This window comes from Triticum dicoccoides, chromosome 5B (assembly GCF_002162155.2).
Source record: "Triticum dicoccoides isolate Atlit2015 ecotype Zavitan chromosome 5B, WEW_v2.0, whole genome shotgun sequence".
Lineage (NCBI taxonomy): Eukaryota > Viridiplantae > Streptophyta > Magnoliopsida > Poales > Poaceae > Triticum > Triticum dicoccoides.
Genome location: NC_041389.1, coordinates 240450961 through 240475867, shown reverse-complemented (window position 1 = coordinate 240475867; position 24907 = coordinate 240450961). Strand labels below are relative to the sequence as shown.

At 44.1% G+C, this 24907-nt stretch overlaps 1 protein-coding gene across 1 annotated transcript; it reads right to left on the bottom strand.

Moving 5' to 3' along the window:
* Window positions 1-2559: 2559 nt before the first annotated feature.
* LOC119309351 lies at window positions 2560-19818 on the bottom strand. Its single transcript, XM_037585370.1, has 6 exons — window positions 19705-19818; window positions 4424-4641; window positions 4145-4192; window positions 3993-4037; window positions 3618-3693; window positions 2560-2914 (listed from the first exon to the last, which is right to left on the bottom strand). Exons 1-6 carry the CDS (start codon window positions 19816-19818, stop codon window positions 2786-2788), a joined length of 630 nt encoding a protein of 209 aa, XP_037441267.1. The 3' UTR covers window positions 2560-2785.
* Between the last annotated feature and the right edge of the window lie 5089 nt (window positions 19819-24907).

Sequence of the window (24907 nt, the reverse complement as noted above, 5' to 3'; positions counted from 1 at the left end):
TTCTCTTAAATTCGAATTTGTTAAATTGCGAAGCAAAAAAATGAACGTGAACATTTCTCGTAAAAGTGTACATATTTAATAAAGCTGTGAACATTTTTATGGAAAACGAACCTTTTTTTTAAACGCGAGCAATTTTTGAATTATTGAACTTTTTTTGGGAAAAAGCAAACAAATTTTCAAAACTGAACAAACATTTGGGAATCTGTACAACTTTTAAATATCAATAACAATTTTTAGAATTTATGAAAAAAATGGAAATTCTGAACATTTTTTAAAAATGAACAATATTTTAAAATTTCTCAACAGCTTTTATCAGGTATGCAGCTATTTTAATTATTTATTGAAAAAACAACAACAAATTGATTTTTTATGGAAATTCCAACAAATTTTGAGTAATTTTGACAATATAGGATTTTTTAACTTCTGTTGAAAAAAATTAGCGTTTACTGAAAAAGTGAACATTTTTTTTGAATCTGAGAATAATATTTTAAACATTACCATATTTTGAAATTACAAGTTATTATTTTAAATTCACCGAATTTTTTTTTGAATTTGTGAACAATTTTTTATAACTGTAACATTTTTAGAAATTCCAATCATTTTTAAGATGCAAACAACTTTTGAATATCCTGAACACTTTTTAAAAAAATAAACAGAAAGTATCAAAGAATAGAAAACCATTTTAGGAAGCTTCCTCAAAACCAACGAGGACTGGCTTGGAACCTACTAGGAGGCTCTCAAAACCGGTAAAAACTGGCTTAGAAACTCCCAAAACCAGAATCAAAACGCCCTCTGCTTAACGCAGAAATGGGCCAGGCCACTAGGTCGCACGCCCACGCATACTGGGCTAAGCGTCGACAGTTGGTGGCATTGTGCGTCATATAGAATATCGATCGTTTTGCTGGGAGCGCCTATACGACGCTCTTTGCGTCAAACAGGCGTTGCTTCGCACAGAGGGTCCCACTGGCGGGCTCGATGGCTGGTTTTCTTCGCTCCTGTTTCTATTTTCGGTTCTTCGTTCTTTTTTCTTTCTAGACTAGTAGCTGCTTCTGTTTTTTCCTGGTTGGACTTGCAGCTGCTTGCGTTTCTGGCTCGACACACACCTAGTATCCTATTTCTTTCACTGCTTTGCTGCTCCCTAGTGATTTTTGTTCTTGTAAACAAAACATCTACATGACAGGAACCGACACAGAAAGTAGGAATAGGGACATAAAGCTGGTTCTTGCCGCTGTTTCATTGCTACACAAGAAACACAAAGCTGGTTCTTCATTAAAAAAATGTCAAGGCACTCAAAATTGTTCTTCAATTCAAAACTTGTTATTCAAATTGACAAATTATTCTTGGATTCCAAAAATTTCATAACAAACAAAGAACGTCCTTGAATTCAAAAAATCTTCTCGGAATTTATTTATTTTTACAGATTTAAAAATATTTGAGCCATTGAAGAAATTTTTCTTGGGATGAAAAAAATGTGCAAGGCAATCAATAATTGTTCTTTGAAAATGGAAAATCCTCTTGGATTCAATTTTTTTTCAAGACATTAAAAAATCATTCTTGGATTCACTAAATGTTCAAAGCATTAAAAATGTTCTCTGAATTAAAAAATTGTTCATGGCAAAAAATGTTCTGTACATTCAAAAAAGTGTTCTTCGCAAGAAAATTGTTGAACTGAGTCAAAAAATTGTTCTTGGATTCAAAAAAAATGTTCAAGTAATTAAAATTTTGTTCCGGATAAAAAAATGTTCAAGGCATTCAAAAATTCTTCCCAAAAATTCAAAAATATTCTTGGTTTCAAAAGATTGTTTAAAGCATCTAAAAATTGCTCTATGAAATTGAAAAATGTTCTTGAATTCAAAAAATGTTCAAGAAATTCAAAATTTGTTCCTGGATCAAAAAATGTTTAAGGCATTCAAAAATTGTTCCTGGAATTTCAAAATTCTTCTTGGATTTAAAAAAAAATTCAAAGCATCTAAAAATGTTCTTGGATTCAAAGAAGTTCATGACATTCAAAATTATTATACGATTCAAAAAAATGTTCAAGGCATTCAATGTTCTTGCAGTCAAAATTGTTCATGGATTCAAAAATGTTCGATGCATTCAAGAAGTTCTTGGATCAAAAATGTTCTAGGACATTCAAAAATTATTATCTGAAATTAAGTTGTTCTAGGATTCAAAAATGTTCTTCACATTAAAATTTTGTTCTTGGAATTCAAGTTCTGTTCATAGATTCTAAAAGAATACTATTGTATTCTAAAAATGTTCTCAGACTGAAAAGTTGTTCTTGGAATTTAAATTGTGTGCTAAGGTCCATAAAATGTTCTCAGAATTCAAGGTGGATGTACAAGGTCCCAACATAGATGGCAAGGCATGATACATATTGCTATGCATGTATAAATTCATTTGGGGAAAATAATCTAAATAAAATTACATTAGTTAATTTAAACTCTATTCATGCTTAATTCATTTCGAACAAAATTATTATTAGGTGCTATATAAACTGTCAATTCATGTTCAGATAGATAGTTATCAAACATTGTACCCAAATAGAGCGAAAAAAAGAAAGTCTAGAACAGAATCCCTATTTCTGGCGCGATATTGTTGTGTGAGGTACATAGGAAAATAGCAAGAAAAACAAAAACACATTCGTTTAGAACACTTGCACACTGGGAACACTTTTGTTTGTCATAGGAAGTCAACAACAACATGCTTTCTGAGGTATATGTTGATCAGCTAAAATGGATATACACATCAATGTAGCAAATATTTGTGACTACTCCTTTCCTTTCTAGAAACATCTAAAGGCGCTCTTTCTCTTCCTGGTTGAAGCATCATCCAGTGCCACAAAGTCCATGTTGTTCAGGTCGAATTTTGCCATTTTGTCAGCACCAATCTGCCAAATTTGAGGAATGATTCCCTAAAATAGTAGAAAAGAAAAAAAATACACAAACTAGTTACTGAAGATCAACAAACAACAAGCTAGTATTTTTTTTCAGGGAAGCAACTGGATATTATTTAATTAACCTCGCAAAACTTGCAGACTAGAGAAGTGGATGTTAAGCTGCCAAACATACATGAGGTGCTTCAAGTTAAATTAACTGAACAAACAGGTTATAGTAGCGGCTAGTACATCCATAGCAGAGAAACAGAGCTCTCAAGAGCGATATATAGAGTGGTTGTCTCCGGGAAAGAGAATGTGTGGGGGTCAAGAGCATTACTAACAATAGTACAATATAAAAAGAAAAACTTGAAAAGAAATATCATTTTTTACAGTAAATCAGGAAAATTCACAGCATCATAGTCCTTCATGATTTTTCCATCCCATAAATCCATGTAAAGGAATCAATACAGAGCAGACCTATGGTTGTACATGTCAAATAAAAAAGTAAGATAGGTCATTTGAAAATGCCAACTAAAGATATTAGAAAAACAGTTTCAAGAAGAATATGCATGATTGGTTAACTCAGGTGCTTCCCTGCAATGGGTAGTTCTCAAGGGAAGTACAGACTAACTAGACAGTTCATTACCTGGACAATCTTTTAATAGGTGATAGCCTCCTACGACACAAAATCCATAGAAGAAAAACACGAACAATGGAAAATAGGAAAAAGGAAATAAACCAGGTTTGATGTTATCTTGTTGATTTGCTGTTGAGTGATACAATTTGATTGTTTGTGGAATAACACGCCACACCATCTGCCAACAGCAAAAAAGAAGATTGATTGTTTCAAACAGATTGTTCACACAAAAAGAAGGTCTAGTGGAATGAATCGACTCTAGGGAAGTAAAGCTGTTTAAAAAAGTGGAAAATCAATACCACTATATGTAGAAGCAGCATATGTACGAAAATAAGAACTATATGCTTGGCACCACAATTCCACTATATCTATAAGTACCAGACCTAAACCAAAACTCCACCCTAGCTTATGAATAACAAGCCAAGTACCAGAACTAAAATAGTAGAACTACTACTTGTACTTGATGAAACGGTTTACCTTTTTCCTGTAGAACAACAACGGTCTACTGGATCTGAGCCGAATCTGCCAACAAAAATAGAAACACGTGGCAAATACAGTTAGCTAAGAAACTAACAAAAAAGGGGGAAAACCACAAATCTGACCAAAAGGGGAGCGAAGATCTGACAAACCTGGACCAAAATTGAAGTGCTATCCTGGGGAAAAACACGCCACACCATCTGCCAACAGCAAAAAAAGAAGAAATCAGGAAACCTAGCTTCTATCAAAGAGATACGTCAGATGAGAAACCCACAAAATCAGCGCGAGAAAATGAGGTGAGACAGATGAAGATGAACCATCCACCTGCCTCCAAAGACGCAAAGCGGATGAGAAGCGAACGACAGTGAAGAATCAAGAGGAAGAGAAGGAATCCGCTGCCGCGGACGAATCGGGAGAGATGGGCGCGTCACCTGCTTACGAGGGCGATGGTGCTCTTGCCGGAGTAGGATCCCGGTAGGAAGAAGCAGATGAACGCGAGATCTGCCACACGAACGAGGAAGGGGAGTAGAAACAGTCGCTGGGTTCTCTTCCCCTGTGGAGTCTGAGGAAAACGCGAGGAAGGAGAGAAACAACGAAGAGATAAAAAGGCCGGCCCAAATCGGGTCGAAGGGTGTGCGGCGCCTCGACACTTTGACGCAGAATGCGTCAAATAGGATATTCCCTTTTTGCTCCCTTCGGCTTAGAGTTTTAGGACATAAAACTGAGAATCAAAATAGTTTCACGGATATTAAAATGGGTCGTGAATTTGAAAATTTCATGGATTTGAAAGAAATTCATGGATCTGAAAAAAGTTCACAGATCTATAAAATGCCTAATTTGAAGAAAGTCATGGGTTTGAAAAAATTTCACGGACTTAAAAAAAGACCGTGAATCTGAAAAATCTCACCAATTTTAAAAAGTGCATGAATTTTAAAAAGTTCATGAGATTTTAAAATAAGTTCACGAATTTCACAAAAGTTCAAAAAATTTAAAAAGAACATGACATTTAAATTTTTTCTTGAAAGGTGAAAACAGTTCATAGCTTTTGAAAAAAAAGTTCATGAACTTGAAACAAGTTCATGGATTCAGAAAAAACATTCATGCATTTGAAAAAAGTTCATGATTTTGATAAAAAAGTTCATGAATTTTGTAAAATGTTCATCGATTTGAAAAAAACTTCACTGATTTTAGAAAATGTTCAAAAATTTAAGAAAAGTTCATAATTTTTAAAGAAAGTTCACGGATCTAAAACAAGGAAAACGGGAAAAAAATGGAAAAGGAAATTGAAAGAAAAAAATATAAGAAAACAAAAACAGCCAACCAAAACTAAAAAAAAGGCGCTGTCTTTTTTTTAACGTCACACTTGACGCACAAGAAGAGGAGTAAGAAGTAGTAGTACGCACAGCAGGCGGGCTGTCCCAACTGGAATTTTTGTAGGTTAAGGAAAAGTAAATGGGGGTGAGCCCGGGATGCAGGAGGGCGGGGTTTGTGGAGAAGTCTGTAAAGCTAACAAGCAGACCCTCAACATACACATTTGTCAGGCAACTCAACTGTTGAGATTTTAGAATTTTAACTGGATGGAGATACAAGGGTGTCAAAATCCATGAAATCTAACAGTAAACATTCATGTATACATAAAAGGAAGCCTTCGACGAAATGACCACAACTGTGCCCGACACAAAATCTCCAGCAAAGGAGGCCATACAGCTGGGGGTTCCAGTCACACATGCATGCCGCTGATTATGTGTGCCCCTTTCGTGAGGCCAATACAGATTTAGTGTATGGGACAAAGCAAAGAGAAACAAAGCAGGCTTCAAATCAAAGAAACTGTTGCCGTCTCTCCTAGGGTTTGCAGCAACAGTGACCTAAACTCAGTTGGTGTTATTTGAAAGGTGCCAAGGTCAATATTCTCATACCGAATGTGTCCTCTTATCTAGTGGATTACCGAGTTGGTGCATGTGATGTGCTCCACCCTCCGAAATTCAGATCCGGAGATTATGTTGCCACACATGTTGGGTAAAAACCTCTCTTGCCACCTACTCCAAACGCATACACACCGCCTTGAACAACGATTATCAATGGATTATCTAGTGACGACTACAAGACATGCTGCCTGTTAGAGTATATAGGCATATCTTTTGTATTTGGTAGACTAATTTTTAATCATCTCCTACCTTATCTTTAGAAGGAGGTTCTTGTCCTCCGAGTCATGTATTCTATAAAAATAGTTAGAGAGGCTCAATACAACACGCACCGCATTACGTCAATTATCTCCCCTCTATTCCTCTTACATGGTATCAGCCTAACCCCGCTCCAAAACTCTAGGTGTCGTCACAGCTTCCACACCAACCCCGCCCCTGGGGCGGTTGATCTACATGATCGCCACCGAGGGCGCAGCAACCCGTATTTAGGGTTCGTCCGCCGGTCGTGTTGATCGGCTGCCCTAGAGTCTTTTTTCCTGATCGATTGATCCGGATTTCTCTGTCTCATCGGTCGTGTGATTATCATTCATTTGTTTTCTGATCTAAGATTGGTTTGCATCGCCAGCCGCCCGTCGACCCTGCACGCCTCTACTCCGACTTGGACGTCAACTACACCGGCCTCTTCTCCGACTCAGCAACCTCGCGTGACGCGGCAGCCTGACGGGCGTCGTCCGCGCCATCGTCTACACGTCGATCTATGTCGGCCATCGTCTTCGCCTTCTCCGATCGGGGCGCCGCCACCCTCGCCGCGCAACCGGTCTAATCAGCCGGTTGCATGCATCTTCACAGGATACCGTGAAGATCGTCCCTGAGTACGCGTGCATTCCACTTATTGAGCCACGGGTTGCTGTTGCGTCGTCCCTTCGGACCGCAGCGTCGCCCTCCCGAGGTCCTCCCCGTGCCTACATCGACCCACGCGCTACTGCTGTGTCACCCTTCAGATTGTAGGGTCATGGCACGCGGTACACGCCGCCACATGAAGTCTTTCCCGCGGCTGCACCGACCTACTTGTCGCCGTTGAGTCGTCCATTCGGTTTGTAGCGCCGCAGAACGCGGTTGATACGTCTCCAACGTATCTATAATTTTTGATTATTCCATGCTATTATATTACCCGTTTTGGATGTTTATGGGCTTTACTTTACACATTCATATCATTTTTGAGACTAACCTACTAACCGAAGGCCCAGCCCGTATTGCTGTTTTTTTTCCTATTTCAGTGTTTCGAAGAAAAGGAATATCAAACGGAGTCCAAACGGAATGAAACCTTCGGGAGCGTGATTTTTGGAACGAACGTGATCCAGAGGACTTGGAGTGTAAGTCAAGAAGCAGCCGAGGCGGCCACGAGGGTGGAGGGCGCGCCCACCCCTACAGGGCGCGCCCCCTATCTCGTGGGCCCCTCGGGCGGCCACCGACCTACTTCTTCCTCCTATATATACCCACGTACCCCGAGAACATCAAAGGCGACCACGAAAAACTATTTCCACCACTGTAACCTTCTGTATCCGCGAGATCCCATCTTGGAGCCTTCGTCGGCGCTCCGCGGAGGGGGAATCGACCATGGAGGGCATCTACATCAACACCATAGCCCCTCTGATGAGTTGTGAGTAGTTTACCACACACCTTCGGGTCCATAGTTATTAGCTAGATGACTTCTTCTCTCTTTTTGGATCTCAATACCATGTTCTCCTCGATCTTCTTGGAGATCTATTCGGTGTAACTCTTTTTGCGGTGTGTTTGTCGAGATCCGATGAATTGTGGGTTTATGATCAAGTTTATCTATGAGAAATATTTGAATCTCCTCTGAATTATTTTATGTGTGATTAAGTTATCTTTGCAAGTCTCTTCGAATTATCAGTTTGGTTTGGCCTACTAGATTGATCTTTCTTGCAATGGGAGAAGTGCTTAGCTTTGGGTTCAATCTTGCGGTGTCCTTTCCCAGTGACAGCAGGGGCAGCAAGGCATGTATTGTATTGTTGCCATCGAGGATAAAAAGATGGGGTTTATATCATATTGCATTAGTTTATCCCTCTATATCATGTCATCTTTCTTAATGTGTTACTCTGTTCTTTATGAACTTAATACTCTAGATGCATGCTGGATAGTGATCGATGTGTGGAGTAATAGTAGTAGATGCAGGCAGGAGTCGGTCTACTTGTCACGGACATGATGCCTATATACATGATCATGCCTAGATAATCTCATAATTATTCGCTTTTCTATCAATTGCTCGACAGTAATTTGTTCACCCACCGTAATACTTATGCTATCTTGAGAGAAGCCACTAGTGAAATCTATGGCTTCCGGGTCTATCTTTTATCATATAAGCTTTTAATCTACTTTTATTTGCATCTTTAATTTTCCAATCTATATCATAAAATACCAAAAATATATTTCTCTTATCATACTATCTCTATCAGATCTCACTTTCGCAAGTGGTCGTGAAGGGATTGACAACCCCTTTATTGCATTGGTTGCGAGTTCTTTGTTTGTTTGTGTAGGTGCGTGGGACTTTTGAGGAGCCTCCTACTGGATTGATACCTTGGTTCTTAAAAGCTGAGGGAAATACTTACGCTACTATTGCTGCATCACCCTTTCCTCTTCAAGAAAAACCAACGCAAGCTCAAGACGTAGCAAGAAGGATTTCTGGCGCCGTTGCCAGGGAGGTCTCCACTCAAGTCAAGACATACCAAGTACCCATCACAAACTCATCTCCCTCGCACTTATATTATTTGCCATTTGCCTCTCGTTTTCCTCTCCCCCACTTCACCCTTGCCGTTTTATTCGCCCTTTCTTTCCCAATCTCCTCTCTCTTTCGCTTGCTCTCTTCTTTTTCCTCGGTTTTGTTTGCCGTTATGTCTGAAATTGGGGAGATTATTGTCGATATTGACAATAATGATAACATGAAAAATTCTGATGTTCCTGCTGAAGAACCCCCTATCTTGCATACTAAAAAGTTTCGAATCGGTAGTAGTAACATTATTGAAAAAGGTGTTATTCAAGATTTATTTAGTTGTGCCGGTGCTTTACCTTCCATGGGTGGTTCTATTCTTCATAGAACTAGTAGTCTTGCGGATCCTATCGCTATGCTTGTAGTTGAGCTTGAAAGACAATTTATGGATATGCATCCTTGCATACAAAGAATTTTCCTGGAATTTTCTAATATTGAGCATTCTTCTGTTAAGCGCGCTATCACTATATTTTTGGCTCATGAGTTTAGATTTATAATAAGAGAGGCCAAAGAAATCTTTGCGCACTATAGGGTGGACGCCGGTCGTCCTCCCATAGAGGCGATCCTCTTCGATCAAGAGGAAATTAGGCATTTTGAATCTTTGGACTATGTTGCTTTCAATGAAAACCTTAGAAAAAAGGTTCCTACCAATTTCCTAGTTGATAGAATTTCTGAACTAATAATGATTTTGCTCTTCAAAATAATGAGCTAGGATACTCTCTTGAGTATAGGCTCACGAAATTCTGCCAAAAGAATGCTTATAATGATGAATTAGTTGTGCAATATGAAGGGCCAAAGGAGGAACCCATTCCTCCCGTGATTGATCTTGGGGACTTTTGTCGCATTAAATTTAGCCCTTTTGATTACTTTTGCTTGCCTCATAGAAAACTTGCTGCTAAACATAGAGAATATGAGATGAGTTTTCAAGATCTATCTTATTATTATGGCACTACTTAGATCTATCTTCGCTTTTATGCCTAGCTAGGGGCGTTAAACAATAGCGCTAGTTGGGAGGCAACCCAATTTTATTTGTGTTTTCTGTTTTTATTTCTGTTTAGTACTCCCTCCGTTCCTTGATATAAGGTGTATAGATTTTTGAGAAAAAATCCAAAATATAAGGTGTATTGCGTTGCACCACTCGTTTGGATAATTTTGCATATACCTTCTGTTTAGATGTGCTTTTATGTTTTAATTAGTGTTTGTGCCAAGTAGAACCTATAGGATAACCTATGGTGATAGTTAATTTCATTCTGCTGAAAAACAGAAACTTTGCATGCATGAAATTAGTTTTATTAATTCACAGAAACGTGCTTTTGCGTTGATTCTTTTTGCTGTTGATCAATAGACAAATTGCCCAGGACCTCCTATTTTTGTAGGATGTTTAGAGTTCCAGAAGTATTGAAGGGTTACATATTTCTACAGACTGTTATGTTTTTGACAGTTTCTGTTTTTCGTGTGTTGTTTGCTTATTTTGATGCATCTATGGCTAGTATTAAGTGGTATGAACAATAGAGAACTTGAAATACAGTAGGTTTAACACTAATATAAATAAAGAATGAGTTCATTACAGTACCTTATGTGGTGGTTTTGCTTTCTTTCACTAACGGAGCTTATGAGATTTCCTGTTGAGTTTTGTGTTGTGAAGTTTTCAAGTTTTGGGTAAAGATTTGATGGACTATGGAATAAGGAGTGGCAAGAGCCTAAGCTTGGGGATGCCCATGGAACCCCAAGATAATCAAGAATATCCAAAAGCCTAAGCTTGGGGATGCCCCCGGAAGGCATCCCCTCTTTCATCTTCGTTCATTGGTAACTTTACTTGGAGCTATATTTTTATTCGCCACATGATATGTGTTTTGCTTGGAGCATCTTGTATGATATTAGTTTTTGCTTTTTAGTTTACCACAATCATCCTTGATGTACACACCTTTTGGGATAAGCCCACTTGATTAGAATTTATTAGAATACACTATGTGCTTCACTTATATCTTTTGAGCTTGATAGTTTTTGCTCTAGTGCTTCACTTATATCTTTTAGAGCACGGCGGTGGCTTAATTTTGTAGAAATTGCTAGTCTCTCATGCTTCACTTATATTATTTTGAGAGTCTCTTAGAACAGCATGGTATTTTCTATGGTTATAAAATTGGTCCTAGAATGGTAGGCATCCAAGTTGGGTATAATAAAAACTATCATAGAAAGTGAATTGGATGCTATGATCAATTTGATACTTGATAATTGTTTTGAAATATTAGGGGTGGTAATATTAGAGTCATGCTAGTTGGGTGATTATGAATTTAAAGAATACTTGTGTTGAAGCTTGTGATTCCCGTAGCATGCACGTATGGTGAACCGCTTTGTGATGAAGTTGGAGCACAATTTCATTTATTGATTGTCTTCCTTATGATTGGCGGTCGGGGACGAGCGATGGTCTTTTCCTACCAATCTATCCCCCTAGGAGCATGCGCGTAGTACTTTGATTTTGATGACTTGTAGATTTTTCAATAAGTACATGAGTTCTTTATGATTAATGTTGAGTCCATGGATTATACGCACTCTCACCCTTCCACCATTGCTAGCCTCTCTTGTGCCACGCAACTTTCGCCGGTACCATACACCCACCATATACCTTCCTCAAAACAGCCACCATACCTACCCATTAGGGCATTTCCATAGCCATTCCGAGATATATTGCCATGGAACTTTCCACCGTTCCGTTTATATGGCACGCATCATCATTGTCATATTGCTCTTTGCATGATCATGTAGTTGACATCGTATTTGTGGCATGGCCACCTTCATAATTTTCATACATGTCACTCTTGATTCATTGCATATCCCGGTACACCGCCGAAGGCATTCATATAGAGTCATGTCTTGTTCTAAGTATTGAGTTGTAATCTTGAGTTGTAAGTAAATAAAATTGTGATGATCTTCATTATTAGAGCATTGTCCTAGTGAGGAAAGGATGATGGAGACTATGATTCCCCTAAAAGTCAGGATGAGACTTCGGACTTTATATAAAAAAAATAAAAAAAGGAAAGGCAAAAAAGGCCCAAAAAGAAAGAAAAAAGAAGAAAAGAAAGAAAAATAAAATAAAATGAGAGAAAAAGAGAGAAGGGACAATGCTACTATCCTTTTACCACACTTGTGCTTCAAAGTAGCACCATGATCTTCATGATATAGAGTCTCCTATGTTGTCACTTTCATATACTAGTGGGAATTTTTCATTATAGAACTTGGCTTGTATATTCCAATGATGGGCTTCCTCAAAATGCCCTAGGTCTTCGTGAGCAAGCAAGTTGGATGCACACCCACTTAGTTTCCTTTGTTGAGCTTTCATACATTTATATCTCTAGTGCATTCATTGCATGGCAATCCCTACTCACTCACATTGATATCTATTAATGGGCATCTCCATAGCCCGTTGATACGCCTAGTTGATATGAGACTATCTTCTCCTTTTTTTGTCTTCTCCACAACCATCATTCTATTCCACATATAGTGCTATATCCATGGCTCACGCTCATGTATTGCATGAAAGTTGAAAAAGTTTGAGATTGCTACAGTATGAAACAATTGCTTGGCTTGTCATCGGGGTTGTGCATGATTAAATACTTTGTGTGATGAAGATAGAGCAACAGCCAGACTATATGATTTTGTAGGGATAACTTTCTTTAGCCATGTTATTTTGAGAAGACATGATTGCTTTGATTAGTATGCTTGAAGTATTATTATTTTTTATGTCAATATGAACTTTTATTTTGAATCATTTGGATCTGAACATTCATGCCACAATAAAGAAAATTACATTGAGAATTATGCTAGGTAGCATTCCACATCAAAAATTCTGTTTTTATAATTTACCTACTCGAGGATGAGCAGGAATTAAGCTTGGGGATGCTTGATACGTCTCCAACGTATCTATAATTTTTTATTATTCCATGCTATTATATTTCCCGTTTTGGATGTTTATGGGCTTTACTTTACACATTTATATCATTTTTGGGACTAACCTACTAACCGGAGGCCCAGCCCGTATTGCTGTTTTTTTTGCCTATTTCAGTGTTTCGAAGAAAAGGAATATCAAACGGAGTCCAAACAAAATGAAACCTTTGGGAGCGTGATTTTTGAAATGAACGTGATCCAGAGGACTTGGAGTGCAAGTCAAGAAGCAGCCAAGGCGGCCACGAGGGTGGAGGGCGCACCCACCCCTACAGAGCGCACCCCCTATCTCGTGTGCCCCTCGGGCGGCCACCGACCTACTTCTTCCTCTTATATATAACCACGTACCCCGAGAACATCAAAGGCGACCACGAAAAACTATTTCCACCACCGTAACCTTCTGTATCCGCGAGATCCCACTTGGAGCCATCGCCAGCGCTCCGCCGGAGGGGGAATCGACCATGGAGGGCTTCTACATGAACACCATAGCCCCTCCGATGAGTTGTGAGTAGTTTACCACAGACCTTCGGGTCCATAGTTATTAGCTAGATGGCTTCTTCGCTCATTTTGGATCTCAATACCATGTTCTCCTCGATCTTCTTGGAGATCTATTCGATGTAACACTTTTTGCGGTGTGTTTGTCGAGATCCGATGAATTGTGGGTTTATGATCAAGTTTATCTATGAGAAATATTTGAATCTCCTCTAAATTCTTTTATGTGTGATTAAGTTATCTTTTCAAGTCTCTTTGAATCATCAGTTTTGTTTGGCCTACTAGATTGATCTTTCTTGCAATGGGAGAAGTGCTTAGCTTTGGGTTCAATCTTGTGGTGCCTTTCCCAGTGACAGCAGGGGCAGCAAGGCACGTATTGTATTGTTGCCATCGAGGATAAAAAGATGGGGTTTATATCATATTGCATGAGTTTATCCCTCTACATCATGTCATCTTTCTTAATGCGTTACTCTGTTCTTTATGAACTTAATACTCTAGATGCATGCTGGATAGCGGTCGATCTGTGGAGTAATAGTAGTAGATGCAGGCAGGAGTCGGTCTACTTGTTACGGACGTGATGCCTATATACATGATCATTCCTGGATAATCTCATAATTATTCGCTTTTCTACTATCTTGAGAGAAGCCACTAGTGAAATCTATGGCCCCCGGATCTATCTTTTATCATATAAGCTTTCAATCTACTTTTATTTGCATCTTTACTTTTCCAATCTATATCATAAAATACCAAAAATATATTTATCTTATCATACTATCTATATCAGATCTCACTTTCGCAAGTGGTCGTGAAGGGATTGACAACCCCTTTATTGCGTTGGTTGCGAGTTCTTTGTTTGTTTGTGTAGGTGTGTGGGACTTTTGAGGAGCCTCCTACTGGATTGATACCTTGGTTCTGAAAAACTAAGGGAAATACTTATGCTACTATTGCTGCAACACCCTTTCCTCTTCAACGAAAACCAACGCAAGCTCAAGACGTAGCAGCGGTCCATGCCGCTGCCCTGAGATCTTCCCCGCTGTTGCGCCAACATGCAAGCTACCGCTACGTTGCCTCTTCAGGTCGTAGTGCTGCGGCACACCGTATACTCCATCGTCCCCATCATGTTGACTTCCACTGTGGTATGTTCCATGCCGCCTCCCTAGACGCGGGAACGCCACCATCCTTGTGAGGTCTTCATGACCCAGTTGGGTACTTCCTCGCCTACTTTGAGCCGCGCCGCCTCCCTAGGCACGGGAACGCCACCATCCGTGTGAGGTCTTCATGACCCCGTTGGGTACTTCCTCGCCTACTTCGAGCATTGCCGACGTGCTTCTATAGGTGACCGACGTGGCCTCTCTAGGCTACCTCTGGTTTCGCCGACCACATCTTCATCTTTGTCTAGCACAAGCTTATAGCCAAGGTCGTCGTCATTGTGGGAGTCCTGGACTAGGGGGTCCTCGGCGTCCGTTCTACTGTATCTGGCCGGACTGATGGGCCGTCAAGATACAAGGCAGAAGACCACCTCTCGTGTCTGGTAGGTACTCCCGTATACGTGGATGGCAAGTTTAGGTGTCTGGATATGTTATTTCCTTCCTGTTAAACTGACTTTGTACAACCCTAAGCCCCTCCGGTGCCTATATAAACTGGAGGGTTAGATCGAAGGAAGGAACACAACATTATTTAGCTAGCCGAACTAGGGTTAGCCAATATAATCTCGTGGTAGATCAAATCTTGTAACACCTATACCCTTCTAATATAACCAAGCAGGAGTAGGGTTTTACCTCCTTTAAGAGGGCTGAACCTGGGTAAACACTATGGCCTTTTCATAATAGTTACCACCGATCCTCACACATATAGCTTGGGCCCCCCTACACGAGATCTGTCGGTTTTGACACAGGCATTGGTGCTTTCATTGAGAGCTCCGTTGTATCGTCGACAGAAGGATCGATGGCTCGCCTCTTCATTAACAATGATGCCATGTCCAGGGAAACCTTTCTCCCCGGACAGGTCTTTGTGTTTGGCGGCTTCGTGCTTCGTGCCAAATCGACCGACTGCCTCGAGCAGGTCGACAGTTACGCCTCCAGCCACCAGATCAGGTTTGGAAACTTGAACTACGTCGCTGACATCCGAGGAGATCTAATCTTCAAGGGGTTCACGGCCTCGGCTACCGCTCTGTGCCCCCATCAAGAAGGCTTTTGGGATCCTCGGTCAGATCCCATTCAGGGGTCAACACTCATACCTGCCCGGCCTTAGATTCGGGGCGGGTCGTATCGTCCGAAGATTGGAGCATTAGCCGTGCGAACTCCTTCCCCTCATGGAGCTCCCGACCGATGACACGGATGCAATCTTGGACTTTCCTCTGGATGATCACTTCAAACTGTTGAGATCTGCGCTCATTGGGTCCGATCAGGTGTCCCACGTCGAACTCAGCCCTGCAGATCCATAGTTTCCGGTCCAGCTTTCGCTCCTAGATGAAGCATTGGGATAAATGTAGTCTCTTGCCATCACGGAGGCTTTGCCTCCAAACTATACCCAGCTCGGGCTGGGGGCTGAGAGAGGGGAATTCTATACCACAGCCACCACCCACTTAATAGCCACCGTCGAGGATTTAACCGACATGCTGGACTACGCGTCCGAAGACATCGACGGTATGGACAACGATGCCGATGCCGAACCAAGCCAAGTCCCACCCATTATTGGGCATTGGATGGCCACTTCAACTTATGATGTATACGTGGTGGACACTCCTGATAAAAAGGACGACGAGGACAATCAGAACCCTGAGGAGGACAAACCCGTTGATAAACCACCAAAGCACCAACGTCAGCGGCGTCGCTCACGACCGCGTCAGGCGACGGATAGTATTACCAGCACCGGAGACAATGAGACTCCAGATGATGCCGAAGATCCCGAATACCCCGTCGAGCCCACATCCGAACAGGATGAAAGGGAAGAGGGTCGGTATAGCCCCGAACATGCTAATCACGAAGATTCAGAAGACAACAACTATATGCCAGAATCCGAAGACGACGTTAGCCTCGGTGACGAAGACTTTATCGTCCAAGAGGAACCCCTTGAACAAGAGCGCTTCAAGCGACAGCTCATCGCCATAGCGCGGAGCCTAAAAAAGAAACAAGCAGCAGCTCAAAGCTGAACAGGATAAGCTCAATGAAAGGTGGACCGAGGTCCTGGCCGCCGAGGAGTATGGCCATGAGCGACCTATAAAAAATTACCCCAAGCGCAAGCTGCTGCCAGAATTCAACGACGAAGCCCTTGAGACAATACCATCGAAATACAATCAGGCAGATCAACCAGACCGACCACCATGTGGACGGGATAAAGCGGCATATCAAGCTGAACACCAGCCCACACCCCCTCGCCGAAAAGGTAGGGAAACAGCAGCCGCTGGATACACATATGACTTGCAACGTGACCTAGCCAATAAAGCTGGCCAGACTAGATCAATCTATGGATCAAGAGGCCGTGCCCCGGCGCGAGAGAACTGCTATGAAGCCCGACTTGACGACCATTACTATACTCGGGATCGGAACCGAACTCAGATGTCAGCCGACCTCCGCCGTGATATTGATACGCAGGGGCTGCACACCCTTTATGCTTCACCGATGAGGTAATGCAACACCAATTTTTGGAAGGGTTTAAACCCGTAAACATCAAACAGAACAATGGAATGATGGATCCAGCCATCTGGATTGAAGATTTTCTTCTCCACATCCACATGGCTCGTGGAGATGACCTCCATTCCATCAAATATCTTCCTCTAAAGCTGAAAGGACTAGCACGACACTGGCTGAACAGCCTCCCAGAAAACTCCATTGGAACCTGGGAAGATTTGGAAGATGCTTTTCGGGCCAACTTCCAGGGCACTTATGTCCGGCCATCGGATGCTGACGACTTGAGTCACATAATCCAGCAACCAGGTGACTCGGCTCGCAAGCTTTGGAATCGGTTCCTAATTAAAAAGAACCAGATCATGGACAGTCCGAACACCGGAGCCTTAGCGGCCTTCAAACACAGCGTCCGGGACGAATGGCTCGCCCGACATCTCGGGCAGGAAAAGCCGAAAACCATGGCAGCCTTAACTACACTTATGACCCGCTTCTGTGCGGGTGAGGATAGCTGGTTAGCTCGTAGAAGCAACAGCTCGGGCGACCCTAGCACTTTGGAGGCCAGGGATGGCAATGGTAAACCTCACCGCAATAAAAACAAACGTCAGAACAACAATGACGATGCAGGCGATACGACAGTCAATGCCGGATTCAGTGGTTCTAAATCCGGTCAGCAGAAGAAATCTTTTAAAGGCAACAAGGAAGGTCCATCCAGCTTGGATAAAATCCTTGAGAGGCCCTGCCAGATTCATGGCACACCCGACAAGCCTTCCAACCACACCAACAGGAATTGTTGGGTTTTCAAACAGGCCGGTAAGCTAAATACCAAACACAAGGGAAGGGACCTCCAAGTGAAGACGATGATGAGCCCCGTCAGCCGAACACCGGGGGTCAGAAGCAGTTTCCCCCTGAGGTGAAAACAGTGAACATGATCTATGTCACTCACATCCCCAAAAGGGAGCGCAAGAGCGCACTAAGGGACGTCTATGCTGTAGAGCCTGTCGCTGCAAAGTTTAACCCATGGTCAGCCTGTCCGATCACCTTTGATCACAGGGATCACCCAACCAGGTATCCATCACGTGGGGTTTGGCCGCCCTGGTACTTGATCCAATTATTGATGGATACCATCTCACTAGAGTCCTTATGGACGGGGGCAGCAGTCTGAACTTGATCTATCAAGACACTATCCGCAAGATGGGCATTGACCCATCAAGAATCAAGCCTAGTAATACTACCTTTAAAGGCGCAATACTAGGCGTGGAGGCCCGTTGCACGGGCTCACTAATACTGGAGGTAGTATTCGGCTCCCGAGACAACTTTCGCAGCGAAGAGTTAATCTTCGACATCGTCCCTTTCCGCAGTGGATATCATGCACTGCTCGGACGAACTGCTTTCACCCGCTTTAATGCAGTCCCGCATTATGCTTACTTGAAGCTTAAGATGCCTGGACCTCGTGGTGTTATTATAGTCAATGGAAATATGGAGCGCTCCCTCCATACTGAAGAGCACACCGCGGCCCTTGCAGCCAAGGTGTACGACGGCCTTATAAAGCCGAACAGTTCGTCAGGCAATAAAGCCAATGACGTGTCTAAATGAGTCCGGTCAGCCCATAATTGCGATAAATCAATGGATCGGACCTTGATTAGCAGTTCGGCCTCCACCGACTGCCCCATAAGGTTGCGGCTTATGTACCACGCGTACATAAGTACACACTAAAAATACCTTGGGCAGCACTAGAGGCACACTACGGAAAAGGTCCATAGTACGGCTTGACCCTCTGGACTGCATATACCTTTCTTCATTACAGGTTCATCAAGAGCCCCACTTGCTATACGGTTTCTTCAAGAGATCCTTTTAAAGCTAGCGTTTCCCAACCATCAAATACGCCTATCAAAGGACTTATTACTAAGGAGAAACGTCGCAGACGTGTGATAGGGCATCACTGGAGTTCTTGAACTATTTTTAGGCCCCATGTTAAACTTTCCCTTATGTAAATTTTTTCTTACTTTTTAGGCATGTAACATGACCTTAACATTAATGGCATTGTCTGTCGGAACATGCCTCAACACATTAATAAGCATATAAAGGAAGCAGATGTTCATCACCTTTTTTGTTGGGTTCTTGTATTATCTTGTCATCCGTATTCCCCCTTGCGTTCGACTGACATACATGCTTCAGCACGACCATCATACCAGGGGCTGTATTCGGCCCCGCAAACTTTTAAAGTCCGAACACCTCTAGGGAACTCTTCGGCGTCCCGGATATTGCATTATATGCATCGGCTCCGAATCATGTCTTGGGTCTATAGTTGGGTTGCCCGGCTCCTGTGTTTGCCACCTTACGTTCTGCAAGTTCGGCTAAGGTAGTAAAGGGAGAACTACTGTGATTGTATTTCTGGTTCGTCCAGTTAAGTACCTCAGTAGAGAAAGCCGAAAACCGACTGTCATGATATGCGAGAGCGGGTCAGCGATCCGGTGACTTAGTGTTAAACTACAAATCATTCGCGATTTATGCCGTGTTATATGAGGTGTTGGGCATCGACCAGCCGTGTTGCAAAGGTGTCGTTCTCCGGATTATCGTTCACGCAACAAGAGGCTAGTACTTAGCCCCACCAATGGACTCTTACGGCCAAGTGAAAGTACTAAAGCCGCATAGTCTGATTGCCTAGTTCACCTTGCAAGATGCCTCCTCCATCACGTTGGATAAAGTGCGGTCATGCGTTCCCGAACACCCCTGTAATATTTACGTGGGGGCAGAAGCCGACGATTGGTAAACTTTCAGACTTATAAATTAAAACGGCCAAACATGAGGATAAACTAATCATAAAGCGCAAGCATAAATATTTTACACCATAATATCATTACACGGTCCTTACAAGCCGGACTGTGCTAATCAAATATGATAACTTTTGAGCACTGGCCCTCTATGATGCGGGCTCCCTCGAGGACCTCACCGAAGTACTTCTTCGGCCGCCGGTGATCCTTGCCTTCAGGCGGCCCTGCGGTGGCAATCTCCATGGCCTTTATCTTCTCCCATTGTACCTTGACTCGGGCGAAGGCCATCTGGGCACCTTCTATGCAGGCCAACCGCTTGATGGCGTTAACCCGAGGACACACCTTGACCAGCCGCTTCAAAACAAGTCCAAAGTAGCTGCTGGGTATGGGCTCGGCTGGCCAAAGACGGACTATTACGTCCTTCATGGCTAGTCTGGCCACCCTGTGCAGCTCCGTCAGCTGCTTCAGCTGATCGCTGTGGGGCGCCGGATACTCTAGCGCAAGGTATTGCAACCACAATAGCTTCTCCGTTGAGCTCCCCTCTTTGGCACGAAAGAACTCGGCGTCGTTAGCAATACTCCTCGGCAGATCCACAAATGCGCCTGGAGAACTCCAAACCGGGGTCAGCAAAATGTATCTCTTCCTTGTAAATTTACTCTGCATAAGAAAGGCCTTACCAGCCGCTATTTGCCTCGCCTCTTGGATCTCTTGGTGAGCGCCCTGGGCTTCAACCCGGGCTTCTTTCACGCTTTCCAGCGCTTTGGTGAGCTCGGAGGCTTGTTCCAAACTCTTCCGCTCCTAGGACTCTCACTTGGCAATGGCATCCTTGAGCTCCTGTTCGACCTCCCCCACCCGCGCCTCATGTCTTCAGCGGGTGGTTTGCTCCACCTCTAACTCCTTGGCTGCTTTGTCAGCGGCCGCCTTGCTCACCTCCACCTCCTTCTTGGCTTGGGCGAGGGCGCTCTTGAGGGACTCGACCTCGGCTGCGCCAACTGTGAGTATAGTCATAACTCTTGATTAGTTTAAAAGATTAACAGACATATCACGATGGGTATGTAGTAGTGTCGCATACCTTGGGTTTCATTAAACCGCTTGTTGATGCGGTTGAGTTCCTCATCAGATAGCCGAAGCTACCGACTGAGCTCAGTAACCTCTGCGGCCTGGGTAATAGCCGCCAGCATAGAAGCCTGTCCAACAATATACGATACATTATCAATTTGTTTTTGATCCTCTATCCGGATTGTTCTAATCCAGACGGAGTCTTAGGGGCTACTGTCTATACACAGATCCAGGCCTTATATATATACCAACAAAAGAGAAAGCTTGTAAAGAGAATTACATTGCATACCTCAAAGCCCATCAGTAGGCTGTTGAAGGCTTCGGTCAGTCCGCTCTTCGCGGACTGAACCTTTTCCATAACCGCACCCATCAGGGTGCGGTGTTCCTCCATGATGGACGCATGTCACAGTGCTTCCTGCAGAGTGTCAGCGGCCTCCGGATTAACAGATTCCGCCGATGGAGCTGTTGCTCCTCCCCCCTCTGTCGAAGGGGGGGGGGGATGGTCCAAACCCGGAGCCGTATTGGTCTCCGGGACGGTGTTCGGCGAGGGCCCAAACTATTGAGGCCCCCTACCCTTGGTGGTCATGGGGGTCGCCAAGCCCGCTCTACAGCGTCTGAGGTGTTACCCTCGATTGCCTTCTAGATGGCCTCGTCCTCTCCTCCTCAGCCGGGAGATGTCCTTTGGGATGGCACCTTGGTGTCCTCCATGGTAGGGGGAGAAGGCATGCGATGGTCTATCACTCTCCATGTCTTTAGGTGCCAGAGAGTTCCCCTCCGAAGAAGAGGGGATCGGGATCTTGCGTGGAGGGCTGAAAGGCAAAGAAAAAACTTGATTCATATAACAAAGGCAGATTAAGCGATAACTGAACAAGTAAGTTTTCGATACTTACATTTCGACCAGGGGCTTATCTATTTGGATCCTCTTTGGGATGTCTTTGGACTCTGAGTCCGAACTATCTAAGAGGACTATCCTCCCGTTCTTCGGTGTTGCTCCCTCCAGGTTCTCGAAGGCTGTCCTCTTTCCCCTCCTTGGCTTGAGTGGGGAGTCGCTCTCCACTTCCTCCTCCTCCTCCTCCTCTTCATCCTTGTCTTCCTCGTGAGAGGAAATGACCTCGGCTCTCCGGACACTGCATCCGAAGGACCTTTGCGGCAGGGCCCGTCCATGGCCCCCTTGCCCTTCTTCTTGATTTTCGTCTCTGACGCCTGATAGGGTGCCGGGACCAGCATCTCCTCCAGCTGAAGAGTGACTGGGTCTTCGGGAAACGGAGCCGGACTCTTAATCCGCTCCGACTTCTTGGTCCAGCCCTGCAAAAAGGTGGGCTGATGAGTTTTGTATTGATCGAATACATTAACTAGGTATGTCTTCGGAAGTTCAACACTTATCAGAGTGGCCGGATTCTTGGCGTTGAGGCCGACGTCTTTGGTTTCCATGGGCCATCTCTCCTGCGCCTTGAAGAGCATCTTCCACATTCCCTCGTGTGTTCTGCCTCGTCTGCGGCTCCTCCATATTGAACTCCCACATGGGGGAAGTCCGGTGCTGGCAGGGGAGGATGCGGCGGAAGAGCATAATTTGCACTATGTTGGTAGACCAACGTTTTTTGCTTAGCACGTTGGTGATACGCATTTGCAGCATCTGCACCTCCGTCTGAGACCCCCAGTCAAGCCCCTTCGCGGTCCAGGAGACGAGCCTCATGGGGGGTCCGGATCTAAATTTCGGGATCGCCGCCCACTTAGTGCGGCACGACTCAGTGATATAAAACCACTCTTATTACAAGATCTTGACGGTCTCCACGAAGGCCCCCTTGGGCCACATGGCGTTGGGAAGCTTGCTGATCATAGCTTCGCTGTAGTCCGCGTGCTGCCTGTCGACCAACTTCGGCTTCACATTGAAGACCTTCAGCCACAAGCCGAAGTGTGGGTGGATGCGGAGAAGAGCCTCACACACGACGATAAACGCCGAGATGTGGAGGAAAGAGTTCGGAGCTAGATCATGGAAATCTAGCCCGTAGTAGAACATAAGTCCACAGACGAATGGGTGGAGTGGAAAAACTAACCCTCTAAGGGAATGAGGAAGGAAGACGACCCGTTCGCCGGGCTCCGGAGTGGGAATGATCTGACCCTTAGGGGGGAGCCTGTGCACGATGGTGGCGGTGAGGTATCCCACACTCCGGAGATCCTTTATCTCCTTCTCTGTGACGGAGGAGGCCTCCCACTTTCCTTTGGAACCGGATCCGGTCATGGTCGGAGGAGGTGGTGGTGGTGGTGGTGAGAAAGACAGAAGCTTTACGGGCGCTGAGAGCTTGGGAGATTGGAAGGCGGAGGAGACTGGAAGGCATGGGGAAGAAAAGGGAAATCCATTGCCCTCTTATAGGCGGTAAAAATGCCAACCGTCCCCCACTTGTGCCTTGAAGCTCGCCTATTCCCAATGAAAGCGTGCGCCATAAACGGTTGGATTACCCAAATTTTATTGATGAGCAATCCCGTATTAAGTGGGCACGATCGCTGTTTTGTCAGGACGGGCCAATGGGGCTTGGCCTCGAAACGCGGAACACAGGATGAGGAAATGGTTCAAAACATCGAAGGGTCAAGTCTGATGCTTCGCCGAAAAAAGTTGTCAGTAAAGACACAATTCTTATTTTTTATATATCCTGCCTTCGCGGCTAAGGGTTGTGTTAATTATGCAAGGCCGAATACAGTTCTTTTATGGAGGAAGATTGACATATACTGTCCAAGGAACCCGCCTCGCAATGCTGAAGATAATCCGTGCGCTGAACACATCATCATTGAAGACTGGTTCAGGGGCTATTGTCGGAGTCTTGGACTAGGGGGTCCTCGGGCGTCCGGTCTACTGGATCTGGGCTAGACTGATGGGCCATCAAGATACAAGGCACAAGACCACCTCTCGTGTCCGGTAGGGACTCCCCTATACGTGGATGGAAAGTTTAGGTATCCGGATATGTTATTTCCTTCCTGTTAAACTGACTTTGTACAACCCTAAGCCCCTCTAGTGTCTATATAAACCGGAGGGTTAGATCGAAGGCAGGAACACAATATTATTAAGCTAGCTGAACTAGGGGTTAGCCAATATGATCTCGTGGTAGATCAACTCTTGTAACCCCTATACGCTTCGAATATATCAAGCAGGAGTAGGGTTTTACCTCCTTTAAGAGGGCCCGAACCTGGGTAAACACTATGTCCTTTTGATCATAGTTACCACCGATCCTCAGACATATAGCTTGGGTCCCCCTACCTGAGATCTGCCAGTTTTGATAGGATAGTCATCTTCCCCGACCACTTCAATAGTTCATCTACTCCAGCAACCATCCGAAACTTTGGCATCTTCTTCCCCATGTCGTTTGTGCCGCAACCGTTTGTGAGGTCTCCTCTACTGGTCCCTCCAACACGGTGTACAATTCGAGCTGGCCCTCATCTCTGCATGCCTGGTGCTTGCAACATTGATGTGTGCCTTCGTCCCTGATGTGTTCCCAGGCTTGGCAACCCTGGTGCGGCGCCTCGTCTACCACAACATCGACAACATCATCTTCAGCATCGACCCCCTCCCCGACAGCTGCCTTGATTACATCACCATTTTCTTCCTGGTGCAGCATTCCTCGCACTGACGTCTCATGTGGGGCCCGCTTGCACCGCCTCATTAGGCGTGGGATGGCCATTGTCCGCGCATGGTCGCTGTTGGTGTCAAAACCGGCGGATCTCGGGTAGGGGGTCCCGAACTGTGCGTCTAGGTGGATGGTAACAGGAGACAAGGGACACGATGTTTTTACCCAGGTTCGGGCCCTCTTGGTGGAGGTAAAACCCTACTCCTGCTTGATTAATATTGATGATATGGGTAGTACAAGAGTAGATCTACCATGAGATCAGAGAGGCTAAACCCTAGAAGCTAGCCTATGGTATGATTGTTGTTCGTCCTATGGACTAAAACCCTCCGGTTTATATAGACACCGGAGAGGGTTAGGGTTACACAGAGTCGGTTACAATGGTAGGAGATCTACATATCCGTATCGCCAAGCTTGCCTTCCACGCCAAGGAAAGTCCCATCCGGACACGGGACAAAGTCTTCAATCTTGTATCTTCATAGTCTTGGAGTCCGGCCAAAGATGATAGTTCGGCTATCCGGACACCCCCTAGTCCAGGACTCCCTCAGTAGCCCCTGAACCAGGCTTCAATGACGACGAGTCCGGCGCGCATGTTGTCTTCGGCATTGCAAGGCGGGTTCCTCCTCCGAATACTTCATAGAAGATTTTGAACACCAGGATAGTGTCCGGCTCTGCAAAATAAGTTCCACATACCACCATAGAGA